This window comes from Lineus longissimus, chromosome 4 (assembly GCF_910592395.1).
Source record: "Lineus longissimus chromosome 4, tnLinLong1.2, whole genome shotgun sequence".
NCBI classification, from domain to species: domain Eukaryota; kingdom Metazoa; phylum Nemertea; class Pilidiophora; order Heteronemertea; family Lineidae; genus Lineus; species Lineus longissimus.
Window position 1 is genome coordinate 929,155 of NC_088311.1, and position 26,659 is coordinate 955,813.

The 26,659-nt window shown below is 43.0% G+C and overlaps 1 protein-coding gene across 5 annotated transcripts in view; it reads right to left on the bottom strand.

Annotated features, from left to right (window-relative positions):
- LOC135485975 (nucleolar protein 4-like) overlaps positions 1–26,659 on the bottom strand; it is a 104,606-nt gene that overhangs the window by 9,440 nt on the left and 68,507 nt on the right. For all 5 annotated transcript variants that reach the window (XM_064768409.1, XM_064768408.1, XM_064768413.1 and 2 more), the window contains exons 5-7: positions 16,488–16,587; positions 3,410–3,591; positions 493–624 (exon numbers count right to left, since the gene is read on the bottom strand). In XM_064768409.1, the coding sequence (XP_064624479.1) occupies positions 493–624; positions 3,410–3,591; positions 16,488–16,587 (414 nt within the window). The remainder of the gene's footprint in view (positions 1–492; positions 625–3,409; positions 3,592–16,487; positions 16,588–26,659) is intronic.

Sequence of the window (26,659 nt, forward strand, 5' to 3'; positions counted from 1 at the left end):
ATATCATAACTATGGTAATGGGCGCACTCATAAAAGAAAACTGCACCTATAGCATTAGTATATTAGATGGGATGCCATGCTTTTTGCTATCGAAAATGAGACGTAATGCTTTTTTCCGCAAAGTGATACAGTCTTATAACGGGCATTGTCGTGACTAGAATGGCTTTTCCAATTATCGTATTTCTTATATTTCTAGTATCATTAGTTGCATTGTAACAATAACAATGCCAATGGCGCTGTCAGTTGTGTTATTAGTGCAAGTTAAATCCTTAAAAATGGTTTTTTTAGTCGGTTAGGTTTTATCTTCCTCATTTGCGACAATAATTTTCAACAGTGGCGCACATACAAAGTAATCATGTATTGTATCTGAGTGTATTGTAGGCGTCATGTTTTGTTGCAATATTTGATATCATACAGTGTTTGTAATAATACAATTAAGTTAATTTGATGTCAGACTTCACCACATTCCCATGCACTGGCTCCACTACTTACATTAAACGCTTTAAGTCTCTCCGGGTCATAGTCTTTCGATGGCATCTTGTCATCATCATCATCATCATTATCGTCATCATCATCTTTACAACCATCATCTAACAGACCACTCTCACTTGCCCGCGTTGAACTCTGAAAAGCAAATGGCCATAAATTTGAAGTGCATGTTCAAGTGTTGGTTTGCTGCAGACGTGTTGCGATGGTAATGATTTACACTGTATGTCGATAAGGATGACCTGTAAGAAAATACATTTAGCTCCAAGAAATGTCTTGGGCCGAATCAATTCACCAATCAATAGTGCTTGGCGATACTGCTAAATGCCTGTACCTGTGAACATATATGATTGTATTATGAAGACAATTTAAGAGCAAATGTTTGGTTGGACATTTTGGCGGTTATTGACAAGCAAACCTTGATGACCTCCAAGTCAAACATAATATTCATACGGCAAACCTTAGAGTAACCAGACTAAGGGCAAACACATCCCCCTTTGTGTTCTGAGGAGAGCAGTATGTGATTTAGATACCGAGTTTGGTGTGAACCAAGTTTATGCTGAGGGAACACATAACAGTAAACCTTCCTGGCCATCAAAGCATTGTCGTTAAGCTTCACGAGGTGGAGAAAATCAGAGCTTCCAGTCGCCATAAAGCTGATGGCATTCGTAAGGTTAGCGCATTAGTTTACCAATGATCGCCCAGCTCTAAACATTGGTCAGTATCTCCCTCCGACCAGCGCTGCTCCTCAATGACATTTTGCCATGTGTGTGGAGCTATCCCTCGTAAACTTATTAAACGCCTTAATATCATTACCCTCAAGGATCGTAAATTAGTTTCCAATTAATCGACGAAGGAATTATCCAAATCGGTCCTCCAGAGAAGCGTTCATATCTGTAAGTGCGTCAGTGATACTCTCATGAAGATGATCATGAGGACAATTAAACAGAGAGGGCGGAAGCAGTGGGGTGGGGAATACAACTCACCTCACTGCTCAATGGTGATCACATTGCAAAGAGAATACACATCGTTTATTGCACTAGCTTCAGTTCTTGAGCTGTGTCATTTTTGGTAATTGACTGATACCAACAAGTCGGATTATTTCATCATTTAGGTGGGATTTGCAAATGCTAATCAATCCTGTTCACGGAATAAGGACATCGATCATCAAACACCGAATCATCGACCATAAAGTCGCTTGCTAATATGTATTGCCGTCAACATTCCTGTTGAAGCTGACATGCATGCATAAAAACACTAACGGCCAAGTTAGAAAACACAAACGCCCGACCACCAAACGACCAACTGCACTTGAAAAATGATAGACACCCAGCGACTCGTCTCACTTGACTGCACAAACCACAAGTTCATTGACGAGACAGGTCACAGAGACACTCTCGTGTAACGAAAAAATGAAAAATATTCCTCGAGCGGGTTCGAACTCGAAACCCTTGCCACTTAATCCTTGCCGTCTTACCCACTACGCCATGAAGTCGTTGTTGTGAATGAACCTATTTTTCAGTTTTTGATTTTACGTACAAGCTTGACAGAATGGCGTCTTTTGAGCCATCTGTACCATTTTCAGTTTTAAAATGGCCTTAAAAATATGCCCTTTTACAGTATTGGTAAAGTGAATTCATAAGATACATAATCAGGAGATGAACATGACACCCTGTTATGATTATAGGAGCACGCAGCTATTTTTCGAGTTTTAAAGATGCAAAACAATTTCCCGCTTTGCTAGTATTAAAACCATGCGTGCATTGACGAACTGTCTGATCAATTAGCAATGGTCGCGCAGCATATGGTAAGACATATGACCTGCTGCTCATACCATACTTTTGGTGGATACGGTAGCGCCACTGCGGCCTCCTGGTAGTCTATCAAATCTGAGGGCGTTTGAAACATGGCTGACGGGCGTCAGTGTTTTCTAACTTGGCCGTTAGGGTTTTTATGCATGCATGTATGTCAGCTTTAAGCGGACCTGCAGCTGTCGAAACTGATTTCACTTTCAGATCGCCTCATCTTTTTAATTTCTATTCAAATTGATGGGCGGGGGTCACAAGGAAATTGCCCCTTATTAGATAATTCGATGTTGGCCGGCGAATATAACCAAATTACCAAATCAGCGGTAAGAGGGAAGAAACCCTGAGGGTTACTGATAGAAAAACCCAAGCATCCTGCAGAATCATCAATAGGCCTTGTTTTATAATTACCAGCACGATATCGGGTTCCAAAAGGACATTGCGCCCAAGGCTCATAATCCCTATGACACCACAGTGGTGTCAGAGGCAATATCTGTGCCAAGAACAGCTTGATATCGCGTGTTTGACTTGCCATAGGCCTTTGTCTCCAAATGGACAAAGGCAGTTGGCAGTTTGGTGGGTTTGATTAGTCAGATTATCACAGGGTGACTGTGGCGCGGTTCCTGAAACCGTCGCTAAGGGAGACCGGGCTCAAGCCATCGGGCGATTGAGACTGCTCATTCAGACAATGGCGACTTCACCAATAAAGATTGGTATTTAAATGATAATGGATGTCGTAGAGGGCAGGGAGATGGCTGATATTTTTTCGGAGTTGTGATAACTTCCGTACGGGATTCTGAAAGCAGCATGCGATTAAACAAGAGAATTGTCACGTAGCTATAGATATTAGATTGGGAGTGGGGTTTCGATAACAGACCAGTTAGCCTATCCGTTCAGTCCAATGAACAACGTACCAGCAGCGATATGGTATATCATCAGATAACTGCTTGGCTCTGAGGCCTCTGGTTAAAAGACGCAATTTCAATCTTCATTGCCTAGATATTTAATATGCAACTGACTATGTTGATGATAGTTTCTCCTATGTTTCATTCCGGTGACGATTCAATACTGACTGGTCATGGTATGAACCAGTGTTGGTAGTAATCTTGTGGACCTACCTCGACACTAAGCTCATCACTGGAGCGCCTCTTCCTCTCTGGATGACCGCGGCTCTCTTGACCTTTCTCAAGGGCAGCGTTGCCATTCTGATCAACAAACGAACCATCTGCTTCCTGGCCACCTTTAGCAGACGACAGGTTCACTGGCGAACTGATCCGACTGTTCTCCGCTGATGTGGTGTCTGGAAGGAGAAAAGTAAAGGATGCTAAGAAATGATGACTTTTTTTGAAGTATTTTCAGAAATATTCTAATCCCGATGGATATATATATATATATGGAAATATGGAAATATTGATATGGGAACATTTAAAATGTTACACGATGCACATCCGGGGTTGCATTCATCAAAGCCAAACGCAGCAGTTTTGGATGGAAACAAAATAATTATAACTGTACCTATTTCACACCAGTAACATTTAAAAAAAACATATTCGAGAATATTCGTACATGTATATTAAACATTTGAAACAATAGACTGGTGAAGTTAAAAGAAATGTCATAATCAATCTGCATTGCCCACTATAATTATCAACAAAAGTGACAAATATTCTTATATTTATCAACCAGCATAACTTTGAAATATTAGTGATTTAAAATCTAAATACAGTTTCAGCTAATTTTGAGATCGCAGGAGGAACAAAGCCTTTGTAACAACACTCTATTTGGTCAAAACAATATGAATATCAATCGTTTTATGTTTTTATCCACCAGCCAGGGTTTGGCCGGTTTGGTACTAACGTGTGGAGAACAAAGGTTCAGCTGTTTCGATCGATTCGTTTTGATAGATTGGATTTGTGGGTGTGATGAGTAATTATCTGTGGTATTTATGACAAGTCACTCACAACACTCGTTTTCTATGGTTAATCAAACATTAAGATATGTTGAGTCAAATGTCATCTTTCCAAACATGTGCCACAGGTGGGACCAGGAAGATAAGGACTCGTATCTGGTGAGACAACTAGAGGTCTGGCAGCCTACAGGGCCCGCTGCTTAGGGAAATTTGCACTCGTTTTCTTTGGAATCAATAAAAACCGCATGTTGAATTCGTGAACGGGTCCAAACGGGTGGTACCCCCAGCTAAACCAGGGAGACATGATCATGATGGGGGTACTAAAAGCCTGTGGGCCTGGGTGGCTCGCCTGCGAGCAAAATGTACAGGTCTGCATGGACAACTATCTTTCCGTTTCTCTCGCAACCAAAGACAGAATACAGTGTACGCATTGAAAACCTGATTGCAAACGTTGAAGAAGAATCTCGCCGTAAACTCCAAACCAAAAATGCTGACGGGGTAATAATGAACGTGTTTTCGATTGTGCTATGATTAATGTGAGTGCGGCAGCATTATTCCTACTGTTTTAATTGCTCCCTCCTTGGCAGCTGCCTAACAAAAGAGAGAGAGAGGTGCGGTGAATATTTAATCGTATCTCGAATTCGTTCATCCTTTTTTCCCCAGAGCAGACTAGATACTCATCGGTGACACCAGTTGGTGAATAATGTAAGTTGAGCTCCATTGTTTGCCAACCAGTATTCGATACACGTATCAATACCGCAACCTATAGTTGTCACGATTGATGCCAAATGTCTTCATTATCGATTTCAACCTAAATAGGACTGGACTATGTTCGAATAACACATTCAAGTACGTGTAATTCATACCTTTTTGATATGAGATGCACTTATCGATTCGTGAACTCTGAATCATTTATCACATCTATAATTATTAGGGAAAAAACAATGAGAGAATATCATATTGGAGGTCGGGGAGACGACAGATTGAGGTCCCGGATGATGAGCACTTGAAGAGTGGACATTCTATAAAAGTCCGTTACATCGGAGTATGGAGTCAATAACCAAACAAAGAGCTTGCCCTGCTGACAGAGGAGGCACTGTCCTCTGATCCACGTTTTAGTTTATATTCCTATTCCTAGGGGGAGACTCAAAAAGCGCAACGAAATCTTCACTTTCCGTATAATTGGCGTCGCCTTCCTAATCGATAGTGAAAGCAAATGGCGAAAGAATCACATAATAAGCAGTGAAATCAGTCAATAGTTTGTCAATGTTTGCTTGTATCGTCTGCAGCCAATAGTTGCCAAGGTAAGACACAGGTCATCAACGCTTACCCAACATCACTGATCAATGCAATGGTGGGTTACATTAGAGAAACGAAGACGCTACAAATGGAGACAGCTGTGCGTTCAGTCATGTCAGTCCAGGTTGTGTACATAATTTCAAAATGAATATTTAAGTTTTTACGAAGTTAGACAATGAGATCCGGACTTCCCCATATACAAAACAGTAAAATTGCCGTTAGCCTATTCAGTAAATTATACCAAGCTGTTTTGATTGCATGGGAAAACCAAAGGCAACACGACCGAATGTACCCAGCTGGCAGGTGGGGGCTTTTGAGAGAGTTGTCAATAAAAACGAGCTCAGTCGCTTTTCTTGCGTTTACACGTTTTTCAAATGGGACAAAGAGTAACAATGAAGCCATGGCCGGTACATCTGACTCATAGGCTTACATGAGTGATTAATACTGTTTATCTCATTCGAAGCAGGATATGAGGCAATAAAGCTGGAATGGAGGACCAAACAATATGCACAGTACCTGTATGTTGACCCGTCAAGAGTTGGAAACCAAGTTGACACCGTCATCGATTATATCATTGAAAATGGTAAAAAGTCAAGTACTGGTTAAGAGTCTTCCCATGATAATCATCTTCCCGGTCATTTCTTTGGAGCTAACATTGCCAAGATGAATACTTGGAAGCCAATATTGGCGCAATGGTATAACGCGAAGATCGCTACACATTTTCCAAGTTCCGCCCTGGTGACATTTTTAGATTAACAAATCGATTTTATGCGATATGATTTTCTTGTTTTCGTTACACCCTCTAAGGAGGCGTACCGAGATTACCAGGAAAACGCCTCTGAGACCGAGATGGGCGATAATTCCATGTGGGAGGCTTCCTCAAGGATGAACTAACGTTATTACCCTTTACCGAAACCTACTCTGCATGCGTGTTTGTTAATTTCTCTGTTTACCACCCACCAAATTACCATAATTAGACACGATGAACAAAACCATGTCGACCCAAAATGACTTCGCACAGGAAGCGGTACTGAAAAAGGTGAGCCAAGTCAGACAATCAACCAATACAGCTCTTCAGCTATCGAAAGGATGATTGAGAAACAAACACAACAATGATAACAAGATGGTGAAACACATCGAAGACACGTTGCTAACCTGAGGTCATGCCCGCCTTAGCGGCAATGTCTTTTGGTGGCGACATTCTACTACTATGTAACGGAAGGCGGTCAGGTATCCGTAAGGCTCCCGAGGGACAGTCCAGGCCACTGTGCAACATCATCCGGTTCAATTGCCTACACTGCCAGAGACGGGCCTCCTCATTCAGTCCCATGGGCCAGTCGAACTTGGCAAGCGAGGCAACATCCATGAAGGGAACCCGACCAGGAAACCGGTACAAATCCGAAATATCCAACTTGAATTTGTAAAGTTTCCACAATAAGAAGGTGTATTCCAATTAATGATTGGTAAATCCACAAGTATCCCTTGGAAACACTATCGCTATCCTTGTCTCTGCATGTGATAATCTTCTTGTTATTTCACAATATTGATTGTCAATGAATGATTTCCTACACGTTATGGTTCCACGAACAACTCCCCGCTTGATAACACGAAAGAAAACTCCAGCGTCCTCCTATCGGCTGTATTAGGAATGGGAGAGCCTTCGCGGGAATTCAAGTCGTTAAGCAATTCAAAGAAGTAGATCGCCCCTAAACCGCCTCGTGTGAGGAATCTCAAGAATGACATGAGGTGACGCAGGAAATGCTAGTTAAAGGCGAAGAAGCTCATCAAACCAGCGCCTCGAAGATTCCTCCGATTTGAGAAGACAAAGGGATGACGATGCTGTATCTCCATGCGATAGCTTCTATGAATAGCAGCGGTATCGACGAGTCAATGCGGCATCTATGAATGAACAGGCCTTAATAAAACAGCCAATCGATATGTCACTATTGTGTTACAATGCCTCGCGTCAGTTCTCAAGCAATACAATTTACAAATCCCTCAGCGACACATGGACTCAACCAAATTTCATCTGAAGCTAAAGCAAACATATGGACAAACAAGCTCCTTTCTCAATAAAATGTTGCCAGCTCAGGTGCTGTAAAATGTCTCGCTCTAATCATAAAGGCGTATGATGGAACAGTGGTCCAATATCGGTTCAATCGATAGCGGCACGCTTCAGCCTCGCTCTCGCATCACTTGGAGAGTTCCGCTGCGGGTGTGACGAGTTGTATTGACATGGCGACGAATCTCCGTTGCTAAGCACATCCAAGGGGCGGGTCAAACTAAAAAGACGGATTCCCATTGTTCGGAAGCCCGTTACATCGATAATCCCTGATCGCTTCTGCAGTTTAATTTGCCGCGGTATCAACGCCTCGGGCGGGTAATGAGATGTGGCCTTTTTCTATATTCAGTAGGTGAAGGCTTCTCTCTCGAGATCGGCCGAGCTTTGGAGATGTTACAATCGAGAACTGATGATGGTCCCTCATGAACATCCATATCCGACCATCATTTCAGTCACAGTTCTTAGAAGACCTATTCAATTCAGATCAAACTGGATGAGTTTGAGAAGATTTTCAGATTTTTTAGACTTTGCCCGACCGATGCAGATTCGGAAAGCAAAATACGATGATGACTTGCTTGGGTCTGTAACAAATAGCGCTGATATTTCTTGCACAATTTCATAACGAAAAGGTCAGAACTAACGCCCTGAGGCCAAAATAAGCCCTGTGTATCTATGACAGAGATTCTAATTTCAGTTACTGGTCTCTTTGATGATGAAGTAAGTATATATACATCATGCATGCATCAGTCTATGTAAGGGGAAAAAGGGGTAATTCAAGGCGAAGGACGTATGGATGGGGTGTCATTATATCACTGAGTAAGAAAAGAAAAAGTCAATGTCAAGCGACACCATGTATAGAGGAGAATATTATTGTCCATCCTAAATATTGGGAAGAGTACATTTAGAATTTAAACTTTAATCTTGATAAAAAGCAATGTGCTATTTTCACCAAGTTTTGAGAGAGATAATATTTGCAGCTCGCTGATGTTATGATCATGTCACTGGAGAAGCATGTTACCTTTATACAATCTGGCATCGTCACATACAGATGTTGTGGATGCAGATACACGTTATGGTGTGCGTATGAGGATGAGATGAGTTTTTATTACGGAAATTACAATGAAATCAAAGTTCCACAATGCCACTAAATTGAACGGAAGCTCCACATCCGAGGCATGTCTCCTAAAGTGCGACAATGCGCCCGGACTCTCGTCCTGTCATGTTTCGATTCTCTCACAAGACAACACTCTAACCGCCCAGGCCTAATTACACCGTTATGACCTTCCAGTGCCCGGTGTTATCAGCTGAGGCACGCTCGTCCCCGCTTTCCTGCAACAAGTTGCCACTTCCGGTTCAGTTAAGGACCGGGTCTGACCTCTGTCATCCAAAAAGTATCAATGGGAACTATTTCGTTATGGCAGCCATAGGCTTGCAACCGGAAGCTATTTTTCAATGACAAAATATCCCCAAATCTCATTCTTCCTCTAAAAGAGTTAATGCCTCTACTCGATATACGTGCCATCACTCTATTTCTCTCACTTCCGAAAACACAAAGAACATTTCGGCACTCCAAGGCATCATCAATGCATCTTAGCAACCTTTTACATTTAGAACACTCGAAACGTGAACCGCTTTCTTTGTATCGCGATCGGTAATGCTAGAGCACAGTTAGCAGTTTTTTGTTGCATAAGCGGCGTGGCGGATCGCTTCCTCTGCTCCAGGCATGGTAACTTGGCACAATCAAGGCCCGCGTCTTTAAAATCAAATATTTAAACATGGAGAGAAACTAATTCTAATGGCAACAGTATGTAAAGCTTTATCGATCGGTACCCCTAGTAACCATCCGAAGCATCATGTTTGGCAGAGGGTTTTTTTTCGCGGCCATTAAATAGCAAGATCGCTCTTTATACTCCGACGTCACAATTTCGGAGAAGTGAATTATAAAAAGGCTTTCCTTCGATCATCACATTATTCCCAAACCATGCAGCAGTGTCATTGGAGGCGTCAATCTCCATGATTCTTCAGTCAGAAATAGCGAGTGAGATTGCCTCCTTAAAAAATCAGATGTCGTTGATTTTTGAACGAGAGCGGATGACGTCATCCTTCCTTCTCGACCAAGTGCCACGCCGATCCACCATCTTGATTTGAATGGTTACGTTTCGGGGCTTGAGCGCCAATCGATGCACTGGTTTGCAGTTTGTTTTTCTTGGCACTGAATTACGCTCAAAGGAGAGTGTTATCGTGCAGCATGTCGCGAGGCAGAAATTTTTGGCGTCAAGATGGTTCGGTTTAGGAGCAGTGAATAAAGTAATGGCTTTCTTTCCCAAGGGCGTGGAACACTTGATTATTCTGAACACGCAACGAGGGAAGACTAAAACAGAGGAAAGATTGAAAAAGGGGTTTGTCTTCCGGCAATCTACAGCCAACTGAAGTCAGACATCTTCTCCAATTTGTTGAAGTAGTTTGTATTTAACGTTTCCATCGAGTTCTTGCCGACTCCCTCTGCTGGCCACTTGTGATGTAGCCATTCGCCAATGGATAGGCCATCCTGTCCTCTCCAACATTCTCCGATTTCAACCATTCAGTTTTTTTAGCAAGCTTTGGATATGCACTAAAAACCAAAATGATGGTAAGCTTATATCTAACATCGATCGATCAAAAGGCTCCTGGTTATATTAAACACGCATTTCAGTTTAACAGTTTAACACCACCACGAAAAAAGTTAAAAGGAGAAATTAAAGAGGTTTTGAAATTGTTGGAACGCTTCAGCAGATGTGTGACAAGCACTGCCTTTCTATACATTTATACATTCGAGTTTTAACGAATGCAAATAATTCGATAGTAACCACGAATCACCATATTAGATTTCGCTGTTTTTTACTCCTATAGGAGTGGTTCTAACGCGCGGCGCAGTCCTCATCTATCACTGAACACATTGGAGCATTCTAAAATGTGGAATGATGAGAAATGAAAAGACGAATGCTGCCAATATTTCTGCTTTCAAGTCCGAATATTTTTTCACTTGCTTTTTTTCTGCTCAAAATGAAGAAACATCATCAGCCCCAAAAAAGTTTGGCTTTGAAAATTTTTCAGAATTTTGAACTTATGAAAAAATTCAACTCTGAAGGATGAAAAATATTTTTGAGTCCAAATATTTTATTCACTTGTTTTTTTCTGCTCTTAATGAAGAAACATCATCAGCCTGGGGTTCCACTGTCCATGTATGTATCTACTAGTATATCGTCTGATCATCTTTAGTATGTAAATGTTAAATTTTCATCATGTTACATATATATGCATGTAGTCGTTGTATTTTCAATACATTTTTATTGCATTAAAAGGCCTACATTGTACCGATAAGTAAAATAGCTTTTTATACAGAGCAATAAGCAATTTGATATTTGATATTTGTCATGGATTATTGATGGTTACTGATTAAAAGTGAACGAGCATTTTAAAGCGGAATTCGGATAATCCATTCATCACACGTCAGCATTTGTAAGTGGCTTGATCTCAATTATGACTGGGAACAAAATGGTTACAAAATGGGTATACACTGCAAAAATCTATACGTATGTCCAGGAGCAAAATCTCCAATTTCCAAATTGGCCTCTCCCCAATAACGTTGCTGATCGCGCGTAGGTCACGTGGTGTGAGCAATAACACGCTGCACCCTGCTTCCGATATGACCTCGGGCTCTATCGAAGTTGTCACTAATATGAGAGCTCAAATGACATATTTACTACAACAGCACTGATCCTCAAATTCACCTTTGGAGAATGTACGATGAGCATAATTACATGTAATGAAATATCTATAACAATACTCAACGGAAACACTGCTTTTTGTATAACATTCTGGCTTACATATATTTTCAAGTGATTCGTGACAGATGCGATCAGGTCAAATGTATGGATGATTGGTGAAAGTATTGTTTGGAACTAATTGTGAAATGGATTTCGGCAAGGTACATGTCGACGGTCATGAGTGAAAGTAGGATAGGGCAACAAAGGAATCGCCGGTGAAGCCATTGTGTCCTTATCCTGACGAATGCATTTTAATGATGAATTCGAGGGCAAGCAATTAATTCATTGGTTTCGAAATTAATAGGTTGGCGAGGATTACTTTGATAGTTTACATGTAATATTGTAAGATGACAGTTAAAAGTCGGCCAAAGGAGTGATCGGCAGTTGACCCAAATGTGACTTCACATGGGCTTCGGACTTTACTCGAATTGTGACAGTGCCAGTCAACACAAAAACCGGGTTTCTAATGGAGCATTCCAACGCCAGGAGTCTCCGTCATCATCTGCCCCATTCAGGAGAAAGCACGAGATTTTCCACAACATTCACTGCACAAGTTAATGAAAAATGGACACGTGTGTGCTGCGCTGGTTAGAAAAATCTGGATGATGGAGAATGTGCCCTGCGTGAAATAAAATATGAAAAATGCCCACTCTTGATTTCATTTAATGGCGCACCTGCGGTTGTGTAAAGAGACATGCACCGCGACCATGGGCTTGACTGATCATAGGAGTGGGGACCAGAATGGGAAACACGCGGACGAAATCAATGGATGAATTTCGATATCAACGGGAAAAGACAATGGCGATGGATAATGGCTAGAAACTGCTGGTTAATGGTCGCCAGTCCAGAAATAATTCGATTTGACCAACTCGTTCCAAATGTACATACATGTAAATAGAAACATATATTGACATCTCCGATGACGTCATCCATGTCGTCATGTGAACAGAAAAAGTACAGATGACAACTCGACAACATAACCTTCAAAATCAATTTAATTTTATAGGGAATTGATCCAAGAATTTGACTAGCACAGAACACATTAGAAGCCAGCTAATAATAGTTCTCTCACCAAAGAAACTATTGGCTTTTTCTTGTCATTTCATTTGGATCAGATTGACAAAGGCTTACGTAAGCGGGTGATTCTCAAATACTGCACGTTTTTACATAAACTTGACAAGAATTTCTAGTAATTCAAGAAGATATCGAACAAATTACATGAAAAGATTTGAGAATAATTCCCCGTCTTTCGTCTATTACCTGAAACTTAGACGCCAACTCGGAGAATGTGTCTTCAGGTATAATCTTCATTCACGATGAAACTCGACTCATTTAATGTTACATGATATGATTTTGTGACTGAACTATTGAAAAGAAATTGTCATCTCTCGTCGACAAGGCATTGTCTTACACTGGTTTTGTTTTCTAATCTCCAGTCGCGGATTCAAACAAAAAACGACGATATCAGTTTGTAGATGAGTTCCATTGTGAGTTTGAGGAGATGATTTCCAATTATCATGTCCGCAATTTGAAGCGTTTCTAGAACATGGTCATTCATTTTCATGGCGCGCTGAACAGATCCCACAGTCTCTGTTGGTTTTCTCGGCATCATAGATGCTCGTCCGTACATCGGATGTTATCGCACAAGCATCTTACACGCAAAAAACCCAAATGGAACATTCTGCACACCACTCGCGATTATTTGATTTGGACTCCCTAGTGACAAACATTGAGCTTTAGCAGACCTCAAGTCTGTGAAGATGCGCTAAAAGCCACAGTCCCAAGCGTGATCGCCATGAAAAAGTAATGTCCATAGCCTTCATAATATACTATAGAATCTCAAGCGGTCGAGAGGAGAAAGAAACGCCCATCAAGAAGAACCTGAAAAGTTTACATGATGCAGATAACAAAATGTCGCCGTCCTTGACTCGTGGACAAAGGGTGTGACCTCTTGATACGAGGCCGTGAACGCCTCCAGTTGATTGTCAGCTCTGACACGCCGTGGACGCCCGTTTCCAAGGGACACGCTCCCCAGGACCCGCATTAATCGGGCCTGTCAAGGAACAGAGGGGGAACGCTGCGCATCTCTGTTAGTTCAATGAAATGTCGGGAAGGGGTCAGCGAGTGTCAATCAGCAGCGGGCACGAGTTGGTTCTTGATTCGAGATGGTCTTCCTTGATCCTTGGTCCAACGGCTTCCTAGATATTGCACAATCGAGATAATTTGATGAGGAAGCATTTCAAACTAACAGAGGTGTCGCAAGAGTCTTTTTTCAGATGGCAAGCACTCTATAATTAATGCCACCTCTCATCCCATTGTTCCCTGGCCAGCTAACGTCACAGGGTAGCTGTCACACTAAAGACAAAGACACACAATGTGAAAGCGGGTCTGAACAGGGTCACACAAAGCACTGGCGAGGCTGGACTCGTGTGTGACCTTTCTTGTCTCACTTCTAAAGAGGACAAAGACATAATGGACATGGGTACAATGGGGGGAACATATGCTCCTGATGAGGAACAATATGTATTAAACAGCGTGCCCGTAGTCATGGTGATCGGATGAATTCATTACGTGGCTACTGTAGCATAACTTAGTTAATAGCCCCAAAAGGTTAGGCCTCTTCGCCCAGCATCCGTGTCGGCGTTATTCAATTTGACCAACCTCTATAGGGGGTAACGGGGAATGCTAACTCCGGAGAGTAATTGTGTTTGTTTTAGCCTGAAGTTCATAAATGGGGATAACAGTTCCTCAGGTCCAACAGAGAATCGCACCAAAACTGACGGGTACTGAGGTGGACGTCAATCGCTCGCCCGATTGTTCGAAGACGATTGAGACCGGAACCCCCTTATCGACGATGATAGCCGATCGACATCTAGAGGTCTGTTTCATCAAGACTGCTCGGAAGTTTCGTTGCGCACCAACGTACAACCCTAAAGTCAAATGGTGCGGTGAGAGCTTCAACCAAACGGCTGGTGTGCCAAGGCTCTGTACTTTTCTGTTGGCCGGCAAAAATCTCGTTCCGGGGTTCTTAACTCAAGCACTGATCAAACTGATAAGGAGCGATTCCAGTATACGACAAACTGAAAGTAGTCTTTCTCTTTGCCGAAAAGGCTTTACTCCCAATTTCATCTTTACATGTAAAACCTGAGAGAAGTGCATTCGGCGTGTGGTGAAGAGTAAATTAACCAGAGGGTTCAGCCGGCGCGGGTAACAGCTTGTGCGACGATTGAGCCAGACAACTGCGGGGCACTCTGGCATTAACGTCCATTTCAATTAGAAAATGGAAATGGGAGAGTGGACCGGCACAGAGGTGCATATGCTTTTGTTCCACGGTTTGGAGGACTGACTTGGGTGGAAACGTGTCCTGGTGGAATCTACACGATAGAGAATGAATGTGATGGACACGTTTGGAATGTCAGATATGTCACAGACTCCAGCGCCAGGATAGAGCGGCCTCTCACATGTCTCAATCCTTCCAATGCAAGAATTCAGCTTCCGTCTGATCCGAGAGAGCCTTTGGTAACCGTCATTCTAGCGATAAACCTTTCTCGAACTGGTTTCAAGCCTGTCTGTAAACAAGGACGTTTTATATAAACGTCCTTGCCTTAAATCACTGGCGGTATCTCAGTGACAAAAACTGAACAGTATTGATCACTATCTACCGATATTAAGAGCCAAGCCAATGAAGGCCAGATCATTAAAGACAGCTGAAGATATCACGAATCGACTTCCTCACGAGGAGGATCGATAGAAAGTCTCTATTCTCGACATGGCAGCCATATTACGTTGCTAAAGAAACACGCTTGATTGCTTTGATAGGCTTATGTAACAATTATGATGTAACTTATCGATCGGTGTTTATAGCGCGTAGCTTGGGGAGTCAAGATGGTAGACTGTTGGAAGTGGAAGTGTATCGCTTTACCGCTGAGAATGCTTTGGTCTAAACCGGAATTGGTTTGATCTCATCCTTCTGATCGACTTCTACGTGTCTCTTGGAGAATCCCTGGGCTGCTAACATCTCGCGGCGTCTCCTCTCGATTACTCGTTACGCTAAACCACCTAATGTCGCATTCATCTCAAATCTCAGATCCATAAAATCAGAAAGCTTTCGGCAAATGCAAATCACCATTCATCACTAATACTCTCAATGAATCGATCAACTCGCTCAAGGAGAAAGAATAAGAATGCAGCATTCTAAGATGCCATTCAAGCTCGCAGAAATACAAAAGTACAAACTGGAGAAACCATAATATATTCTTTTATGTTGGCAGAGACTTGCGGTGTCTCTTAATAACATTAGTCGCCAAGTAATCACAACTCCTCACGTTAATTTCTGCCTTGAACATGTGAAGTCGACAAAGTACACTAAAACTGTAATGACGATCAAAAATCAATAGAATCTGTTTACCCTGCCTCTTTACATGCAATTTGCTACAAAACAGATTTTAGCCCGTAGTAAAGCAGGTATTGTGCTGAGTTACTGGTGCACACGACAGGAGCCGGTTGTGATCACTCCTTGGTACCCGTCGCCATGGAGACAGTCCGTTCTTTAAGGTGTATGTGTGCCATGGAGGCGAGATGTCCCCTGTGACGTCATGAGTACTGTTTTGGCAGCCATGCAATGCCTGAAATTCTGCACTTTTTAGCCGTAATTGCGTGTATTGATAATTCGATCGGTTTTTATTGTTCGCTTACGAGTTGTGCTCGTGACTCGGATGACTTCCGCTGCCGTGCGGTGGACGGGGATCCACCACATACACAGGTGATGCCACACCTATTGGTATGGAAGCCGCGGTCAAAATTAACGACTGACTTGGCCAAAACAGGAAAACACAGGCATGGGGGACGATAGATTAACCAAAGACAGAGGCTAACAGAGAAATTCTGGCGGCTTTGAAATAAACGTTGAAATTCAAAGTTGAAAGATATCGGTTGCCCTACAACTGAGTCCCAGAGCCAACAGGCTGGCTCCAATGGCAATAGGTGCTTACCAATCACTGGAAGTTGGTCTGAAAGTTCTCTCAAACAATGGCAACAGCTGATATAACGACGACATTCCCGAAAATGGACCAACTACATCATCCAAAAGAGAGCAATAGACACTGGCGGAGAGCACTCACCCATTTTTGTATCGAGAGCTTTGGGACTTGATGTTTCTTCCCCGGCAGGCGAGGAGCTTCTTTCTCCGCTCATTTCACTGTCGGCACTTGACATGCTATCCTGAAAGACACCAATGGGAACCGTCATTAGTATAGGGGGTCACGGGGGGGGGGGGGGGGCATTAAGGTGTTAGGAAAGGGGCAAAGCGATACGAATGGAACCTCTGAAAAAAACCGTCAAAATCAAGGTACCGTGATACCTATTAGCACTTTGATCGTCTCGAGGTTTTGATAGAATGTTTGGTCAGTAGTCTTGTCCTTTAGGAATACAGATGGCCCTACCTAGTTCAAAGGGTTCGCCGGTCTTGGTTGCGCAAGCTATTGCCTTAGCGGCTTGTACCCCGAACTTCACCCTCACCTGCATGTTGAACCACAATTTCGCTTGATATGAGCTTCTTGAACTTTTGTCAACACTGTGTTGAGAATCGATGTCAAAAATGCTTTTTCCCAATCATATCATGTGGTGAGCCAACGTTTTAACCTCCCAAACATACTAATATCAGTAAGCGTGTGATGCCTGTGCGCTAAAGAGCACGACATCAGCAGCCGCCTGCAGATAAAAAGTGACAATTTCCTTTGTTTGCCTATGAAATCATATTATTCACCCATCAACGAATTCTTCATAATCTAAGTTCCCCTGTATCGGAGGTGATACGTGTCGCTTCTCTCCACACCCGTCAAAATCTCGTTACCAAATCGTTATATCGCGTGACATGAGTGCTCCTTCTTCAGATACGCGCTAGAAGTTGTCGTAGCCAGGAGGTGGGGATGAAATTCGTCACAATGGGCCGGTGAAAGAGCCATTCTAGAGCGTGTAATATAAATTCTTTTGACATTGCAAGCCAATAGGCTGCGAGTATTTTCCACCATAAGCACAGTTTTATAAGAGTGAACAAGACCTTTCTGTACCAGTTATATACTTCATTTGGAATTTGAAGTTGAAACTTGACGTCATTAGGCCAACACCATCACTGCACCAGTTTTGAAAATATAGTTACGTACATTGTAAATGGAACGACCCTAGTAATCAAACGCCAACCTAATGCGGGTACCATTTTACACCAAGGATCGTTCCTGTATCAAAACATTAAAATATTAAGCGGCCTTGAGCCCACACGTTCGTGCTATTTTACTTTAGAAGCGATGTCAATCCCGGGAGGATCATACTCTCCATGCTTAGTCACCCAACCCCATGTCTATCGGGGTATCTCACAATTTGCCGCCATGGTGCAGTCAACGTCAGTCCTCCATCTCCGATCGAGACACCCAGCACAGAAAAAACCTACCACATACAAAGAAGACAATGGCATTCAAATGAAATTGATTAAATTATTTCTGAACGATGAAAAAAATTGAATTTCATTGTTCATGAAATTAATGGAGAAATATTGTGGTGAGGTTTATCTTGACGCTTTCTTCCACCCGGCCGGTGACGCTAACTCCCTCCCTAAAAGTATGCGTTACCAATTAATTTACCGAGTCTGACCTGTCTCCTCAAAATCTGGAAGGAATCTTTGAGAAGAAATGCGAACGCTTGGAAATGACGTTGATAAAACGAAAAAAGTCTGAGCAGTCTTTTTCGTTACGCAATATCGCATTCAAAGAAATTGCAGCGTAACGTGGCGAATTTTCTTGACCAGAAAGGGGCCAGGAAATTTCCAAGATAAATTTGCTGAGCTAAATGCTCTGTACAACCTCAATTACTGATCTCAACAAGAGGAAAGTGGGGCAAGACATTTGCTTCATTAGCAGTATAGCTTCTACTGATAAGAGCTCTTCGCGAAAAGCCCCGTTTCACAATCTTATGCTGTATTATCATCAACATAGCTTTGCGTTGAGCGACACGAACAAAATAGCAGCCAATTGAACCAATTGGTTTCGCTATTACACACACCACCATTACCACTTGCGCAATGAAACTCCTATTGCACAAGCGTCTCTACTGACATCATCGTCATCCTCATCGTTTTTACCGCTACATGTTTATACCGCTCCCATACAGTCTATTTCATCAGTTTGTAGAGGTAAGCCAACATCATGGCATTTCATCATGGAAGTCATGATGCTCAAAAGGCCGACACAGAGTTCAGGTCAACCAGGATCCCCCGACCGACTGGAATTCGATTCACTACAAGCAGTTGCCCTGTAAATTGTAATCCACTGGTTTTTCCTCACACCCTTGTTTTCCTTTCCTGGCGCCTCTCTTTCTCAGCCACTGCTAAGACGCCGTCGCTCTCCGCTAACTTGCCACACATGATGCAAAATAATGAATAGAGGATAACGAGTGGTAATATGTGAATGATGCTGAAGGCGATGCACCATCGATCAAATTGGCAAACTACTTCAACACAACTGGATTAAGTAACTCATCCTCTTGTCATGGTGGTGACACAAACCGCAATGTCAGTGCCGGACTAACCCGTACTTGGATGCAGACAAAATGTACACAGAATGGCTGTCAACATGAATAAAGCAGTGTTGTAACCTTTGAAAAAGGTTCACAGTCGAAATGAAGAGACTTACTGAACAAATAGAAATTTGATACGGTTTTGATGCGATGTATGCCGAAGATTGTCTCTTTCTTTGACTGCCTGTTGCTGAAGAAGGCAAACTTTAAATGTCATGCTTCGAATTACTATAAAACATGGATCTTGGTGAATTTGAAAAGGCAGAGAGACGATTGCTTTTTGTGACAAGTTCACAAGCAGTGCGGAGAATAGTCTTTGTATTCGTTGAAAGCGATTGCAGCATATTTTAAAGAACTCATCTTCTGTTTTGCGAAATAAGAGTACATTTGTATGTGAAATAGCTCAAAAACAAAAACATCAGTTTTCTACATCAAGTTAATAACTGTGATTCCTGGTAGATATGTAATATTGATGTTGATACTGTTCGCTTAAATACCTGCTTTCACTTTCAAATAGATCCTTTCATTTTCTCATTTGAATTGCCTGTCAAATAACTGGAACCTTCAGCTTATCAGCGGCAACAAGAGTGGCCCCTGTCTTCCAATCGACAAAGACCAAAAGCCACAACTATTGCTTGGCCTCCTGAAATCAAAATTCATTGATTATCAAGCTTAAACTCCCCGAGTACCGAACTACACCCCAACGAATGACAACATCAAACTTCTCAAACGAATCGTTCAATTGAGGTGTCTTTGTGCTCCCCTGATAATCGTGTGATGCCAGGAGCTTGTGACATTGGAACAAAAGAAGCGGTAAAGAGGGCGAGCAATGCCTAAAGTGACAAAGTAGCTTAGCGTTATCCATCATCCCCAGCTGGTCTGACTCTATCGGGAGCAATCAAACCTACCCGAGAGGTCTTCCCCTGACGCAAGCCACAATTAAAAGAAACTAGCTACTCCTTACACGGGCAATCATCGGCCTTTTGTGTAGTCAAAACCGCGACTAATTGAGAGAACGATTCCGTCATTGCAAGTGATATTATGGGCGCACTGCTCGAGGTGGACCATTGTGGGAAGACGGCTGTTGTGTAACGCTGGGTGATTAGTACGCCATTGCCAGGGGTAACCGCCCCGAGTGGCCATCAGATAGTAGGCAAGATGAGACGGGCACGATTTGAAGATCACGCTTCGTCTGAAAAGCAGTAGGATGTCGTTTTGGTGGGAAAGAACTTCTCACCATATTTTGGTGATGGACAATGAACATCCTTGTTTGCATCAACAGAAAACCTTCAGACACAATCTAAGCAGCTGGTGTTAGTCAAAGAATAAGGGATATTTATCTCGGCGTAGGCCCGGAGGCTGAAGAAGAATCGGACAGAAACTGTCTATGATATCAGATATTCCCTCAGCTTGAGTCCCACTTCATTACTAACAGTTGCGCAAGGCTATGCTATGCGATAATGTCCTCGCTGCTTTGGGAAGGTGACCTTTTCCTTTCATGAATAGCGTCATGTTGACAGGCGGGTTGAGCTCTTTTTCACATTGCTACAATGGTTCCTCATGAATCTTGCCCGCTGTGTATTACATGTGTTTCGGATACCACGCTCCGCTGACCTTTGGTATTTTGTTCGGCTAACGCAAAAATGGTCTTACACTCGTAGAAGGCTAGCTGTAAAGAGAAAGCAATCTTATCCGCCTCGTACCATAAGCAGCTCGAAGGAAGGCGAGCATTCTATCGTGAAAATGGTTACCTAGGACCATTATGAGACTAATGATCTGTAACTTTAGTTAGATTTACTGTGTATCTTGCCAAACCTTACTAATATCTTTTATACAAGAAAATCACATCAGATCCTCCTTAGAATATCGTGTCCAACCAAACGAAGGCGGAATGTCTTTTCGTTCTTACACTCATCCCGACCGCTAACAAGCGGCACACGGGAGAGCTCGGCAGAAACGAAAATGGAAAAACTCTCAATTGAAAATGGTGCCATTTATGTGTAGAAGAAGTCCCGGTAACCTCTAGGGCCAGATGAATCATGCGGTGAAAAACCTGGTGAGAGTAGAGTCCCTCAGGTGAAGCACGGTGACTTCGTGGAAAGGAAAAAAACTTCCGAAAATGTCTTGGCTATGATGGATTGGGAACGCTTTTCAGCCTCTGCTTGGTTTGGTAGGCCGGGAGAACCAATTCACTGAGGTTTCTGGAGCTGATGAAGGTGCTTTCACCACTGTTTCCCTCCCTGATCTCAATAATTTGACATGAAAAACAAGGTGGAAGAGAAGTCCCTCAGGTGAGTACTGTGACTTCGTGGAGAGAAAGAAACTTCCGAAACGTCTCGGCTCTGATGGATTTGGAACGGAACACTTTTTCACCCTTTCCCAGATGACATGATGAGCCATCACCGGCTTCACACTGAAACTCAATGGGAGGGGTCGAGGCTTTTTTAAAACTGACATGAGGGACTAATACTAAATGTCCCCAACATGAGACGGCGTATTCAGACTTGCTAAGAGGTATACAGTCACGAAAGGCTACTCATGAAAATGAACTTTTATCTGTATGTCTCTAGAATAAGATAAAAATGTCAAAGCCCCGTGCCCTTTCAAGCAGCATACGCCTGTTATTCAAATTAACAAATTTCGGCGGCTGATAAACTGTGGCAGCCTCCGCCACATCCTCTCCCGTATTTCATTAATACGCAATTATTCACCATCATTTTCAGCTCTGTAGCGAATGATTGCAGGTTTAAACAGCTCGCGCTTCTTTTGTTGGGGAGTTTGGATAGCGGTGGAGATGTAGTTAGCCCGCATCCGGAATGACGATACAGAACCCTGTTTGCGCTTGGTTGCTTAACTTCAGATAGTAAGCAGTGGTGTATCAACTGTATATCTTTGATAAAGTTGTAATGAATGCTTCGTGCAAAGAAATGGGGGTGCAATGCTTGCCGCGGCACAAGGTTTCACCACGCACATACCTAAAGATTGAACCTTTTCGTACTAGTATTGTATCACCTTGGTTTGGATTTGTCAGTTTTCTATTAAATATGAATCTCTCTCAGCATATTCGAGCGGAGCTACCCGCAGTACTGTTGGTGAACTCAAGTTTGCGTGCCTACAAAATCCACCTTCCACCATCAAATCAAAATGGCGTCCACTACTAAGAATCCACAGCGAAGACCGTCCACATTTTTATTCAACTCGTCGTCTCCACCTTAGAGATATGCTAAAACGAATCACCATGCCGCCAGTCATGGATCCAGCTACATCTCGGCGGAACCCGCAGAGCCATTTGCTGGGAGGCACCGGAAAGAAACATATTTGTCTACTGGCAGGTTGGTGGAAACAAGAAAGGTTTTTAGTACAAAATGGATGCTCAGGGAATATGCAGGGTGAGCTGAGTGTACGTATTGCCGGGTTGGGTTGGTTTTCTTCAACGTGAGCAAGGTGACCAGGATGACAGAGTGGACATTGAACAGCCATGAATGCTAATACGGTAGAATTGACATCACAGTTAGGCGTTTTCTTTTACTCGTGTGATTAGCCTGTAAGAACGTTGAACACTAATCATCGTCATATTGGCAAAGCGATGTTTGAGTGGCAAACGCATGAACAGTGTTAAATTAGAGGATATGCGTGGCCTGCAGGTTCGAGCCTTCGCCATTCTTAGCCATGGTCGCTTCTTCGAGTTTAGCCATTTCGTCCATGCAGGCCATTGTTATCTTAATCTGGACATTTTTCTTTCAAACTCTTCAGGCGTTCAAAAGTTCTCAAACTATCTGCCGTAGGCAGTGTAAACATCGAACACACCTCTGGTTGGCGTAAGCTGTTACCATCGTATACACTGCTTACATACAGAAAATACACCATACCGCACCTCAAAAGACGTCATCGATTCCTGCACCTCTACACATACGAGTTGAATTTAAACCTCTATTTCTAATCAGCACCCAATTAGTTATCGGTTATGTTTCGTGTCCACTGGCTATAATTTGATCGCATCATTGAAATTTAATGCTTATTGATATGAAAATTTGAATCATGCAAAACAAAGGATGAGGATGATTCTGGAATGTCTCGCCACTTCTTTCAAACCGTTACAGTGGTACCTGACCATAATTAAGAGCTAGATTTGCACTGACTATATTCACTCCATAGGATTGGTTTGAAAAAGACAGTCAATTGAAAATGTAAGATATTTCATGACAAGTATAAAGTACCGAATTGCTTTCGACTGAAGCCGCCCTGATGGGAAATGGAGTATTCCGATTTCTTAGAATGTGTTACCAGTCACTTCAGGAAGTCACTAACTTGTAGCTTTTCTTTCGATTTCTCTGATATCGATCTGTACCGGAGAGAGGCGACAACCACGCCATGTTCAACAATGACCCAAATGACTAAGAAACCCGGGTACGCTCCGGACACAAGAGGGTGTCGGCTGTTGCAAAAACGTGGCTAATCGCATATCGATCCGATGAGCAACAATGCAATTGATGGTTTGTTGAAATGCACAATGGGTGCAGTAAATTATGATAATGTAGCCAGGTCTACCGTGATGAGTCCCATGATCCGATTCGAGCGTACAGCAAACACAGTCGAGTAGAAGGCAAATACAGCTGGGGCGGGCTGATGTGGAAGATATCACATGGAATGGGGTCTCCTCCAGGCACTCCATTATTGATAATGAATACAAGTTACCATGGCTTTGTTATCGGTCCGCTCACTGTGCACAGGTTGCATGTACGGGCATTGGTGCTGCTCAATTGATAACCTATCAGGTAACGGGCTGGCCACGTCGACATGGCCGCCAATTAGGAGTAATGGACGATGGTGATGGTCCATGCAGTTACCTCCTTCGCCCATACTCCCTCCCCGAAACGATTGAGAGCTGGTAACTCGGAGCTACCTCTGACCAAGTCGACAAACTGACCGCTATGTAATCGGCAAAGCAGTTAGTCAATTCAATTAGGTCATTCAACGAAATCCCCACCCCCGAAACGATTAGCAGAGCTGGTAACTTGATAACCTAGAAGGACCAGATCTACTCTGGCCACGCCGACCTGGAGACTGGTCGCCACAGCCTCCCTTGACATCGTTGGGAGGGATAGTGGTCACTTTGACGCCCATTTCCTTTCTTTTCTCTCTTTCGTCGAGGCCCATTCTTGAGGTGACTGTGAGTCAACTTCTCTCTTCTGGAGTCAGCATGGCCAACCTTCCTCAGGACCTCGCCCGTGATGGAGTGGCACTAAACACAAAGAAAAGTCGACAACTGGGTTTGCCAGAATGTTTGGGAAGGGGAAAGGACTATGCCTATAAGCTACCTTTACCTAGGTTGTTGATAACTGGTCGATATTCTCGGCATCCTGTTCATCTGCGAGTGTTTCATTTTGGGCTATCTAATCACCGAACACGAGTGTAAACCTTGCTCTATAGACGGTAGACGTAGGCAATTTCCCATAGCCAAATTCCCTACCTATTCACTCATGGAGAAAAAAACTGCCGCTAGATTACCTGTAGACACATGGAGAAGAACAACACTTTGTTTCACTTTGGGTTAAGGGGTGAATGGGATTCAGTGAAAGGTACTGCTGTTTTTAGGTACGGTAACCAAACAAACGTGGGTCTTATGGGAAATACTGACTGACATGACTGAACGACTCATCTCGGGCTTACGTTTCTGCTCGACAACAATCTCAACAGTCGGGATTTCGAGGTAAACATTGGGCGCGAAGGTAACATCAAGGATCCAGCGAAGTCAAAGCTTCTCTGGAACTAGCTAATTAATCGCTCCGACACCAGTTCAACGAGGTCACACTTAACTGAGACGTTTCTTCTCGGTCTAGGTTCGTCCACGATCGAACTTTCGGCATTTCAGGTTTCCGTCAAGGATTAGAACCTAAGTTTCTTCTATTATTTTACCTTCCTAAAACTTCTTTCTGAAAGGCATTGGGTAGATGTTTTACAAGAATTGGAAACATATATGTGGTTTAATCAACACTGACAGACGACTGCTACCAATATCTTATCAAAGTCGGAGAGGAAAAACATATCATCACATTTCACTGTGATGTAATTGGATATCTCCGCTAGGAACCTTTAGCCCATGCACGGCATATGCAGAAAAGGGTAAAAGGTACTTCTTCGAAATCCTCTCTCAATGTGTTCGTTTTGCAGTGCCTGCGAGGCACTGGGATTATTTGGAAAGGGTAAGAGCTAGACAGGTAGAAAGAGAAGGAGTAACATCATACACCTGTGCCCAACAAGATGAGGTACCGAGCAGAAAGTGTTAGGGCATACCCATGCAACAGGCTTAGCGAGTGAAAGCCTTACCTCTGGTGGAGGTATTTTAGGCACGTTATATAATGTATGCTGAGGTGAATGGTAGAGATAAGTGCCGAAATCAGGTACTTGGTATGAGAATTTCAGTTAGACCTGCCTTTGTTGAGGGGAAACGTGAGTAGGCTTACATTCCTTCCATTTATCGTGTACCAGAAAGAAATATTGCCGAGAATTTAAAGTCATCGAAAAGGAAACAAAGAATAAAAAAAGAAATGCTCGAGGAGAGTCTCTTTTTATCATTATAATTTATCGTCAACGTATTACCTGGTTTTATGAGAGGCAAGTCGCATATTATTTTTGCACTGGGAGAGGTAATGGGGCAGCATAGAACGAGACAGGCAATACGGTTCATATAACGGTGCACCAGGTGCGACATGTTCACCAAGCATTTGATGAAGTTTCGATACCATATGGCGCATACACAATGGGCCAGGCATATGAAAGACCCGTAGTTAGTCATATGAGACGCAATAGGTAGGCCTACAGGACTGGTCTAGGCCTGGTATGGGGATAAAAGTAAGCGGAGATAACGGTCATCGCTGACGACATGAGACCATTCAATTGTCAATTTAGAGAACATCTGGCTCAGAATCTATACCGCAAATAATGATTGAATTGTTCAGAACAGAGTTCTAGGTTTCTTTCGGGAATAATAAGGCCTAACACTGCACAGAAATTCAGCCATGATGTCCATCTTCTCGCGAAATGGAAACAACCCTAACGCAAAGAAGTAAACGGGTAGCTGAAAATGACAATCCCCTACCCAGCATCACGATGTGCTCCCGCACCCAAATGGTAGCATCAGTAGCAAACTAATCCAGGACGGACATGACCCGCTCTTACATGGTGGATAGAAATTGGCTCCAATCTCTTGCCTGGCCGACGAGAGATTGGGTGGAGCGATATGGCGGCCAATATGTCCCACACCACCTGCTCGGTATAACTGGCTCTCGTCTCAGTCCACCATCAGGTTTACTCAGCCTGGATGCGATGGCCATGCCGGCGAAGCAGCCCATGCGCTCATTACACATGCACCATTAAATAGCCTTTACCCCCAAGATAACTTTTATGAGAAAGCAATAAGGATACAACCTCAGCAATAATAAACGACATAAATTGACTTTATAGCGCCCATCGACCAAATCAAGTAGGGTTCTTACCTTAGCGATAGCTTACTTCCAATTAGTTAGCGTCTAACGCGCGGTCACGAAGGTAGCTTGGAGGTTGAAGCACAAGTGCCGAAAACTGGAGAAACTCAGGTACCTTGAGCGGGCTCAGAGGTGAGGTATGAGTTTATTTTTGGAAGCAGTGTACCTCAGACCGTCAGTTCTACCTTCCCATGTTCACAGTGCACCGCCTGTACCGTAATCTCGGCTTATACGAAACTTGT